The sequence below is a fragment of the Ursus maritimus genome, unplaced genomic scaffold, assembly GCF_017311325.1.
Source record: "Ursus maritimus isolate PB19 unplaced genomic scaffold, ASM1731132v1 scaffold_83, whole genome shotgun sequence".
NCBI lineage: Eukaryota > Metazoa > Chordata > Mammalia > Carnivora > Ursidae > Ursus > Ursus maritimus.
The window spans coordinates 15,191-26,665 of record NW_024427030.1 but is presented as its reverse complement, the minus strand read 5'-3'; the positions used below and the strand labels follow the sequence as shown (position 1 = coordinate 26,665).

The 11,475-nt window shown below is 41.3% G+C and overlaps 1 protein-coding gene across 1 annotated transcript; it reads right to left on the bottom strand.

Moving 5' to 3' along the window:
* Window positions 1-4,138: 4,138 nt before the first annotated feature.
* LOC103656822 (olfactory receptor 4F21-like) lies at window positions 4,139-6,638 on the bottom strand. Its single transcript, XM_008684240.2, has 2 exons — window positions 6,548-6,638; window positions 4,139-5,085 (listed from the first exon to the last, which is right to left on the bottom strand). Exons 1-2 carry the CDS (start codon window positions 6,636-6,638, stop codon window positions 4,139-4,141), a joined length of 1,038 nt encoding a protein of 345 aa, XP_008682462.2.
* Between the last annotated feature and the right edge of the window lie 4,837 nt (window positions 6,639-11,475).

The following is an 11,475-nucleotide window of genomic DNA, read 5'->3' as shown; positions in this document are numbered from 1 at the left end:
TTCACTTAGGTCTCCTGCTGTAGCTTTGTCCTATTCTTTCATTTGTGACTTTTTCCTTTGACTCCGTATTTTGCCTAATACTCTGTGTCTGTTTCTATGTGTTAGGAAAGTCAGCTACATCTCTTGCTCTTGAAAGTAGTAGGTTTGACCTGCATTTTTTTAAAAGATTTTATTTATTTATTTGACAGAGAGAGAGAGAGACAGCCAGTGAGAGAGGGAACACAGCAGGGGGAGTGGGAGAGGAAGAAGCAGGCTCCCGGTGGAGCAGGGCGCCCGATGTTGGCTCAATCCCAGGACCCTGCGATCATGCCCTGAGCTGAAGGCAGACGCTTAATGACTGAGCTACCCAGGCGTCCCTGACCTGCATTTTTAACTAGATGGTGCTGGCCCTCCTCACAGTGGACACACAGCTGGTGAAGAGACTGGCTGGCAGTGGAGGGGTGGGGGTTCAGCTCTGCTGTTCTTCCTCCATAGGAAATGCATAGTGGCTGTGGGGATTGGGCTAGCCAGGCTGTTTTGCAAAGCATAATCAGGCTGGGGATGCCCTTTTAACAAGGTGTGGGCATTCTCTGCAGGACCTGGGGAGGTGCAGTGTTGGGAAGGTTTGTGCATGTCTTCTGGGGGAGGGGATCTGCAGCACCCATACTGTGGCAGGCCTGGCTTGAGGGGTAAGGCATAGTGTAAGCAAGTTAGGTAGGGATGCTGGAGCAGTGCTGGTTCCTGCCCATGGTTGTGTGTTTATGATGAGGGGTGGGGAAGAGAAATGGCACCTGCTATCTCCTTTATTCCTAGAGATGTTCCTCAGAGAATTCTGTGATTAGTAACTAACTCTTCCTCCCATAAGCTCCAGGCACCTTTCAAACTGTTGCTTCCAAGCTTTATCTCTGTGGGCTGCTGGCTGTGCTCTCTCTTTGAGGTCAGGGGCTCAGCTTCCTATTGCCTTCTGGGCTCTCTCAGAGCTAAGCCTGCTGATTTTTTTTTTAAATTTTGTATTTAAATTCAATTTAATTAACATATACTGCATTATTAATTTCAAAGGTAGAGTTCAGTAATTCATCAGTTATATACAGCACACAGTGCTCATTACTTCAAGTGCCCTCCTTAATGCCCATCACCCAGTTACCCCATCCCCCCACCTTTCTTCCAGCAACCCTGTTTGTTTCCTATAGTTAAAGAGTCACTTATGGTTTGCTTCCCTTTCTGTTTTCCCCTTGTTTTACTTTTCCTTTCCTTCCCCTATGATCCTCTGTTTTGTTTCTTAAATTCTACTTATGAGTGAAATCATACGGTAATTGTCTTTCCCTGACTGACTTATTTCATTTAGCATAAACGCTCTAGTTCTGTCCATGTTGTTGAGCCTGCTGATTTTTAAAGTTCCAGGCTTGCGGCGCCTGGGTGGCTCAGTTGTTAAGTGTCTGCCTTGGGCTCAGGGCATGATCCCAGAGTCCTGGGATCGAGCCCCACATCAGACTCCTCCACTGGGAGCCTGCTTCTCCCTCTCCCACTCCCCCTGCCTGTGTTCCCTCTCTCTCTGGCTGTCTCTCTCTCTGTCAAACAAATAAATAAAATCTTAAAAAAAATACTAAAGTTCCAGGCTTTAAGTTCCACTGGTGGTAAGCAGTCACGAAATTCAGCCCCTCTGATTTTCAAAGCCATGTGCTGTTGGGATTGCTCTTCTTTTTGCAGCCTCCCTGGTGTACCAGTGTGTTTCTTGCCCCTCTCCACACCCATGGCTCCTTCCGTCTTGTGGTCAAACTTGTAGGGCTTAGGTTCCTACTGACTCTTCATCCTTTCTAATCTCTTCAATATAGCCTCTCTCTACCTTCATTTGTGGAGTATATTCAACTAGTCTTTGGGTGCTTTTCTGGGTTATTTGCCCTTATGTAAGTGTTATCTAGTTATATCCCTGGGACAAGGTAAGTTTAGGGTCCTCCCCTCTACCATCTTCCCAGAAGTTATTAGCAAAATTTTTCAGAAGTATTTTGCTTTCTTCTGGCAAATGCAGCTATAGACATTCAATATTCTATCTCAGGGTTCTATCAACTGTCCAGTTTTCTATTCCATGGGACATTGTATAGATCCACTACAGTGATGGTATAATGCTGGTGGACCTGGTGAGAAAGAAGTGGCAAAATTCTTGATGCTTTTGTAAGTCACATGTACGCCAGAGAGTGGGAAGTATATTTCCCCCAAATACATGGACTTGCACCTTTGGGATAAATTCTAGGAGGCTAATGGTCTAGGGTAGATGCAGTGGTGTTTGAATTTACTGAGACACGTATAGATACTATGTGGAGAATTTATTAGCTCCTATAGGTGAATCTCAGCGTAGATATTTATGATTTAAAACAATGTTCTTTTAAAACATTCATTTAAAACAATGGTCTTCCATCCTCTGCAGCTTTCTTATAATAAGAAAACATTACTGTAACACTAATTTGAAAAGATATATGCACCTCTATGTTTATTACAACATTAGTTATAATAACCAACATATGGAAGCAACCCATGTCCATCAATAGATGAATGGATAAAGATGTGGCATGTGTGTACACACACACACACACACACACACACACACACAATGGAATATTACTCAGCCATAAAAAGGAATGAGATGTTGCCATTTGCAACAATCTGGATGGGCCTAGAGGGTATGGTGCTGAATGAAGTCAGACAAAGAAAAACATGATTTCATTCATATGCGGAATTTAAGAAATAAAACAAATGAACAAAGAAAAGAGAGAAACAGAGAAATGAACAAACAAAAACCAGACACTTAAATACAGATAACAAACTCCTGGTTGCCAGAGGGGAGATGGATGGGTGTGTGGGTGAAATAAATAAAGGGGAATAAGATAGTTACAAAGTAAATAAGTGACAGAGATGAAAAGTACAGCATCTAGAATATAGTTAATAAGATGGTAATAACATTTCTTGGTGATAGATGGTAGGCCACACTTATAGTGGTGAGCACTGAGTAATGCATAGAGATTTTGAATCATGTTGAATACACCTGAAACTAATATAACACTATATGTTAATTATACTTCAATAAAGGAATTTAAAAACAAAAAAGGAAGGAAGAAAGGAAGCAGAAGGAAGGAAGGAAAAAGAAAAGAAGAAAGAAACAAGAAAAGAAACAAACAAAAGAAAAAACATTTCTGGCTAGTTGCTAGAACTTAGTAGAGACCAAATACTTGAAGTTAGCACATAACATGAGGTCTGTAAGTATGAACTGAGTGAAAATCCATAATGACTTTTAAAATAGTGATTCTCAACCCAGGATTATCTTCTCCAGAGACTGCTTTAAAAATCTATTGCAGGATGAAGTGATGTGAAGTAGAAACTAAGTGAAAAGTGGAATATACCTTGGCATTTATTGTTTCCAAACAAGGAAATAGTTCTTTACTCCCAACACCTGAAAGTCTACCTGACAGCTTCCTTTAATGTATAGTATTCTGTGTGGGAAAGTCTAGACATACTAAGGAGTTAATGCACTCTATGAAAATGAAAAAAACAAAACAAAAAACCTCCAGCTTCCTTTACCTTCAATTAGGACAATTCTAAGCCACAATTTATAGAGTCCTCCAGTGGGCCATGACAGGCTTGAATTTCATTTATCAACATAAGCGTCCTTCACGTCTTAGTCTCAATTTCTATGTCCTTAATGATGTTTCCAAAACTCAGCTTTCAAATAAACTACTGACAATCAGTTTTTGTCTTTGGATCTTCTTCTGAGGGAGTACAACTTGGGTAACAAGATAGAGTTACTAGTCCTATATATATTTGATAGAATGATTCCTTGCGTTCTCCAAAGCATGTTTGCAGTTCCTTTGGAAACTTACAAGAAGTGGAAGAGAAGTAATTATATCCTTTTATTATCAAAATGATAAAAATTTCAATTATAGTTATTGTTTAGTAGATAGTGATGCTGTCTGCTAAAACAACCCATATTGTAGTGGATTCACAATTTCCATGGTAGCAAAGGTAATGAGTAGATGCTCTACAGAAGTAGATATCTATTCAATGAGGTAGATGTTATCCAGATCTGGATGTGTTAAGTATCAGAAACCTAAGGGAAAATATTCAGTAGGCTGATCGATATATAGTTTTAGAGCTCCAAAGCCAGATTCAATCAGCAGAATTTGATATAATGTCCCCATTTGTTCAATCTTTTTATGGCTATGTCTTTGTTCCATAATGTATAGATGGCAGGATTCAAGACAGGGGTAATAGCAAAGTCAACAATGAACAGATATTTATCAATTGATGATGTGGGGAAAGGCCAGACATAGAGAAACATGCATGGAGTGAAAAAAAGAACCACCACAGTGATGTGAGCTGACAGAGTGACAAATGCTTTGGATAAGTCTCTGGAAGAACGTTTCCAGACCGTGACCAAAATGAAGATGTAGGAAAGGATCAGCAGGAAGAAGGTGCCCATAGTCATGAAGCCACTGTTGGCAGCAATAATAAACTCAAACTTGTCTCCATCTGTGCACGCAAGTTTTATGATCCTGGGAAAGTCACAGTAAAAGCTGTCTACTTCATTAGGACCACAAAAGGGCAAGTTTATAATGAAAGCAAACTGAGACATAGCATGGATCACCCCAGTTACCCAGCCAGCGATTACTAATGAAACACAGATTTTAGGGTTCATGATATTCAGGTAGTGGAGGGGCTTACAGATTGCTGTGTACCTGTCAAATGCCATGGCAATGAGTAACACCATCTCCACTCCTCCCATGATGTGGATGAAGCATATCTGTGTCATGCAGCTTTGGAAAGAAATGAGCTTGTATTCATTTAAAAGGTCCCTGATCATCTTTGGGACTGTGGTAGAGGTAACCCCCATGTCAATGAGTGACAGGTTGGCTAGCAGGAAGTACATAGGAGAATGTAGGTGAGACTCAAAAAGTACCAAAAAGAAAATGAAGAGATTTCCCAGGGTGATCCCTAAATAGATCCAGGAAAATATCAACATGAGAAAAACTTTAGTTTCCCAAGAACTAGAGAGTCCCAGAAACACAAACTCAGAAACCACAGAATCATTTAGTCCACCTATTGACTTGGTTGGAAGAGCTGATTTTCAAATCACCTGAGGATAGAAAATGAAGAAGGGTGAGAATCAATGGTACAAATGTAGGTTTTCTGGGGCACCTGGGTGGCTCAGTCAGTTAAGTGTCCAACTCTCGATTTCGGCTTGGGTTGTGATGTCAGCATTGTAAGATCAAGCGCTACATCGAACTCCATGCTCAGCATGGAGCCTATTTGAGATTTTCTCCCTCTCCCTCTCTCACTGCCCCTCTCCCTTCCCTCTCTCTAAAAAACAAAATGAAAACAAAACCAAACCACAAAAAAATCCCAAAAAAACAAAACAAAACTAAGAACCAGATATCAAACACAGGTTTCCTATTTATGCTGCTACTTTGTTGTATGGTTCATATTCTAGAGTTAGAAATCATTTAATTGGAAAAGAGAAAACACAAAGAAAATAAAATTACTATAATGATCAGAGGACTGATTATATAAAAATAGAAAAAAATTTTGAGTAGTTTAGGTGGAGATCAATTGGGGATATTTCCCTTCTTATTCCATTATTAGGCATTTTTTTTTTCCTTTTACTGATTTCAAAACATTTCCCTTGATCACTTAACTAGATATTCTTACAACTGAATAATCTCTAACATTTCTGTCACTTTCACATTAATGCTCACATACTAACTTGCATATTCTGGTCAGCTGGATATTTTATTTCACTGATCAAACAGACATCATGAGGCTGAAACTGTTTAATAAATTTCACCTTGCTTCACCCCATCTGTGGGCTTTTTTTGGGTACAATTTATCATGCATGTCAGGTATTCAGATTGAAATTATTCATAATGCTTTGTTCAAGACACATTGTCATGATACATGCATAGATCTCTATATCAAATAAAATATTTGATATGAGAGAATAAATACCTGTTAGTAAGGAAATGTTTATTAAGCAAAGATAATATTAATAGATAACATTTATTCCTCCTTGCAAGCACTGTACTAAGCATATTATCTCATTTTACCTTTATAGAATTCCATAAGATAGTAATCATTTTATTAGATTCATTTTATCAGTGGAGAAACTGAGTTACACAGAGATCAATCGTCAGAGCCACAGTTTTCATCTGCAGGTGCAGGATACCAGAATTCCTGATCTCAATCATGGCACTACAGTCTTCAAGGACAGCCCCTTCAAGTATATCCTGGGTCTTACCCAAGACCCATCAATTAGTTTTCTTCCTCTTTAAATTTCCCTTGACCTATAACAAGAACGGCATTAGTATTATGACCTATTATTAGCATAATGAGCTTTCTTTTGGATAAATCAAATCTCTATCTTGTGTCATTTTCCAATTTTTTCTCTAACTCTGATTGGCAAGCTGGTCCACACTTTTTGTTCATTCATAAGCTAAAAATGGTTTCCACAGATTTCTTGTTTGTTAGAAAGAAGCTTTGGATTCCGAATACCTCATGTAATAATCACTTTTCAGTCATTACTTACCTTGATCTTTCTGCGGGATTTGATGCTGTTTATCATGCCCTTGTTTTTGTAACTCCTTCTGCCTCTGGCTTTCTGTCTTCTTTAAAGCCATTCCCCTTCCCACTCCTGAAATTCTGTTAGTTCAAGTAATGAGCTGAAATCACTTCAATTAGGAGAGAGTGGCCCTATCCACCTTGAAAGTATGTTATATGATTTTTCTAAACCAGTTACTATATTTTTCTTGGCCCTGGATTGATGTAAGATGGGTCACAGGGCCCAGAACTGTTCAGTGAGTTGTAAATCAATGTCCTCTGTAGAGGGTTTTCTTTCCCAAATAAAAGGACATATCTTCATGTGCAGATGGATTATCCTGGTCCATTTTCCCCGCATTTGATGCTAATGTTATGCCTAAAGGTGAAGCAACCATAAAATTCTAAAACTCATACACTAAAAGTAATAGTGAAAAGTTCAAAAGGATCTGGGACCCAAGATGCATGTAGTCACTTACCCAAAGCCACAAATGATCTCTCTCCTTCTGCTTTTTAGTACCTACACGCTCCCTTCTCTATCTGTAGATTTATCACTGGACTCCAGAGCAGTATATTTAAAGTTGTATGTGATTCACACAAATTCAAGTCTCACCTCCACCTTCAAGTAACGTGTCAAAACTGAACTCATTATATTCCACTCCAGTGTTTTAATAAATATCATTACCATTTTCCCAGATGCCCAATATAGGCATCTGTGTGGCACTCTTGTTTGTATTACCCTTTCCACCTCTAGTTGCACAAGTTTTATTGTCAAATATTTCTTAATTAATTCTCTCCTCTGCATTTCTCTTGTCATTTTATTCTGCTTCTAGCCTATTTTCCCATCTTGACAATTGAAAAGGGTACTCAATGATCTTTCTGCTCCATTCTTCCCCAAGTCCAGTCCATTCTATTGTTTGATTTGAGATATGTCTATCCAAAGTCAAATACAATCATGTGGCTTTCCTATGTAAAACCTCTAGTGGGTCTGTCAAGAGAAAATTCTTGGAATCCCACCATATATCTCCTAAGACTTTGAAAAGAGAGGAGTAATATTTGGTTTCAGAAGATATTTCCATGAAAATTATAGGGAATGAGTGTCCTAAACAGTTACTGGATAAGTTTCAAAATTGATTCCTGGTAAAAACTCTTAGTAAATTAGGAAAGATTTAGAAATATATATATATATTATAGACTGTAGTCTATATATATATAGACTTCTATATATATATAGAAGATTGTAGTGCCATGATTGAGATCAGGAATTCTGGTATCCTGCACCTGCAGATATATATATATATTCCCCCCCCCCTGCCCCGTTCTCGTCCTTTACTGCCTCAGGAGCCCCTGACCTTCCTCCCTGCACAGTGCCTGCCTTGGATGCAGGTGGGAGGGGAAGAAGACCCACACAACCTCCCACTGGGAAGTCCGGGCCAAATCCTGTTTGGCAGGAAGACAAAGGGCAACACCGGATTCTGCTGGAGGAACCCACGCCCCAACTTTTGTCCACCCACTGTGAAGTCCTCGAGTTCCCTGGGGGAGACCAGTGGCCACAACCGGGTCCTGGGACAGGGAGGTCAAAGGGTCAAGCCAGGTGCCAGAGCTCACAAAATATCCACAGCAACACTGGCCACACCAGGCCCACCTGGGAAACAGGCCAGCAGGTCCTCACACAGGTGGGGGGAGGCAGCCTGGGCTAAACCAAGTCTTTCCACGGGAGGGGTCCCCGGCGTCAAACCGAGCCCTGTGGTTGGAAGGCTCCCTGGACCAAACCAAGTAGTTGTACAGTCATGGGTCAAACCAGATCCTTTGGCAAGAGGGGTTCCTGACACCAAACAAAACATCAAACAGAATCCGTCATGGCAGCTACAGGCCAAGCTAAGTCCTTCTATGGGAGGAGGGCTGGTCAGCAGAGCCGAAGGAGTCCCTAGCGGCGGAAGCAGCTTCGAGCTCGGTGGCCGAGGGAATGGCCAGGCCAGACGGGGGCGGCGGGCCTCCTCAGACGCTGATGGTGCAGAAGACGGTGAAGCCCGACAGCGTGGTGCTGACCAGGAGCCCGGGGCACTGCGGGTGCCAGTGCAGCTCCTTCAGGTCCATCTCACCCTGGTGCACAAATAGCAGCTGCTGGAGCAGGTCTGCCAGCCTGGGGTCAGCGGTCTCCGCATCGCCCGCTTCGGGGTCGTGCTCCATGGCCAGGTCCCACTGTGTGATCTGGTTGTCTGCACCCGAGGCCGCGAAGATGCCGCTGTCCTGGGGGTGCCACTCGACCGAGGTCACGGGGGCCACATGCTGCTTGAAGGTGGCCACTGGGGAGCCAGACTGCGGGAAGAAGGGAGGCCGGGGCTCTGAGCACCTCAGCTGAGCAGGAAGGGTTCCCGGCGGCTTCAGCTGATGACGTTGACATCGCAGTCATGGGCGACGGCAGTGGTGAGGATGCAGGCCTTATCATTTAAAAATAAAATCTTTGTCTGCTGTTTTAGTCACAAAATGGTGCTGAACCTGAGTCACCAAAGTCCGTCCAGGCCCATTATAAAAGGTGATAGCATTATCTACTGTGAGGAGTAAACAAGCTGGCAGCCTACGGAGGGGAGGATAATGCTCCAGGCCCACCCTCTTACTGACTCACTGGCAATTCCTGTTCAAAAGGTAAATGGGCTAAATGGAAAAGAGAACCCTATCCATCCTACTCGTTCTAGAACCCTACCATCAATTCCAGTGTCTCCTGAGTGCTGTTAACTGTCCAAGACAACATAAAACTAACAAAATACATGCAGAAATAATAAAAGATAATCTAGAGTATGGCGCTGAGAATGTCCACCCTTGCCCCACACCCTGCAATTGATACATCATAGAAACCAGGGTGACTCCAGAGATACCATGGATGTCAATAAGTGGTTGAAGATATGGGCAATGTTGCAATGTTCAGTGCACTCTCAGCTGAGGTTTGGGACAATTGTTGTTTCTTGCCTTGTCTATTTTTGCCATTCTAACTGGCGTAAGGTGGTATCTCAGTGTGGTTTTGATTTGAATTTTGAACATTTTTTTCATGTGTCTGTTAGCCATTTGTATGTCTTCATTGGAAAAGTGTCTGTTCCTATCTTCTGCCCATTTTTTGATTTGTTTATTTGTTTCTCGTGTATTGAGTTTGAGAAGTTCTTTGTAGATCTTGGATACCAGTCCTTTATCTGTAGTGTCATTTGCAAATATCTTCTCCCATTCCGTGGGCTGCCTCTTAGTTTTTTTGACTGTTTCCTTGGCTGTGCAGAAGCTTTTGATCTTGATGATGAAGTCCCAATAGTTCGTTTTCGCTTTTGTTTCCCTTGCTTTGGAGACGTGTCTTGAAGGAAGTTGATGTGGCCAATGTTGGAGAGGTTACTGCTTATGTTCTCCTCTAGGATTTTGATGGTTTCCTGTCTCACATCGAGGTCTTTCATCCATTTGAGTTTATCTGTGTGCACGGTGTAAGAGAATGGTCCAGTCTCATTCTTCTGCATGCGGCTATCCAATTTTCCGAGCACCATTTATTGAAGATACTGCCTTTTTTCCATTGGATATTTTTTCCTGCTTTTTCAAAGATTAGTTGACCATAGAGTTGAAGGCCCATATCTGGGCTCTCTAATCAATTCCATTGAACTATGTGCCTGTTTTTGTGCCAGTACCATTCTGTCTTGGTGATCACAGCTTTGTAATATAACTTGAAATCAGGCAACATGATGCTCTCACGTTTGTTTTTCTTTTTCATCATTTCCTTGGCTATTTGGGGTCTTTTCTGCTTCTGTACAACTTTTAGGATTGTTTATTCCAGCACTTTGAAAAATGCCGTTGGTATTTTGATTGGGATGACTTTGAAAGTATAGATTGCCCTGGGCACCATAGACATTTTAACAATGTTTATTCTTCTGATCTGAGCATGGATTGTTTTTCCATCTCCTTCTGTTTTCAGTTCCTTTCATAAGTGTTCTGTAGTTTCTAGAGTATAGACCCTTTACCTCTTTGGTTAGGTTTATTGCTAGTTATCTTATGGTTTTTGGTGCTATGTAAATGGAATCAATTCCGTAATTCCTCTTTCTACTGTTACATTGTTAGTTTACAGGAAAGCAACTGATTTTTGTGCATTAATTTTGTATCCTGCCACATCATTGAATTTCTGTATGAGTTCTAGTATTTTGCGGGTAGAGTCTTTTGTGTTTTCCATATAACGTATCATGTCATCTGTGATGAGAGAGATATCAATGCATCATTTAAGTATCTGCTCAACACATCTAGTAAGAAGTGATCCAAACCTGCTGTATGATTATTATAGAATAGCCATTAGTTCCGTTAGCAGAAACAACACTGAGATCAATGTGTCTTTACTTTTCTTTTTTTAATGTTTTTTAATTACATTATGTTAGTCACCATACAGTACATCCCTGGTTTCTGATGCAAGGTTCGATGATTCATTAGTTGCGTATAACACCAGGTGCACCATGCAATACATGCCCTCCTTACTACCCATCACCAGCCTATCCCATTCCCCACCCCCTCCCCTCTGAAGCCCTCAGTTTGTTTCTCATAGTCCATAGTCTCTCATGTTTCATTCCCCCTTCTGATTACCCCCCTTTCTTTATCCCTTTCTTCCCCTACCGATCTTCCTAGTTCTTATGTTCCATAGATGAGAGAAATCATATGATAATTGTCTTTCTCTGCTTGACTTATTTCACTTAGCATTATCTCCTCCAGTGCCGTCCATGTTGCAGCAAATATTGAGAACTCGTTCTTTCTGATAGCTGAGTAATAGTCCATTGTATATATGGACCACAGCTCCTTAATCCAGTCATTTGTTGAAGGGCATCTCGGTTCCTTCCACGATTTAGCTATTGTGGACAATGCTGCTATGAACATTGGGGTGCATATGGCCCTTCTCTTCACTACGTCTGT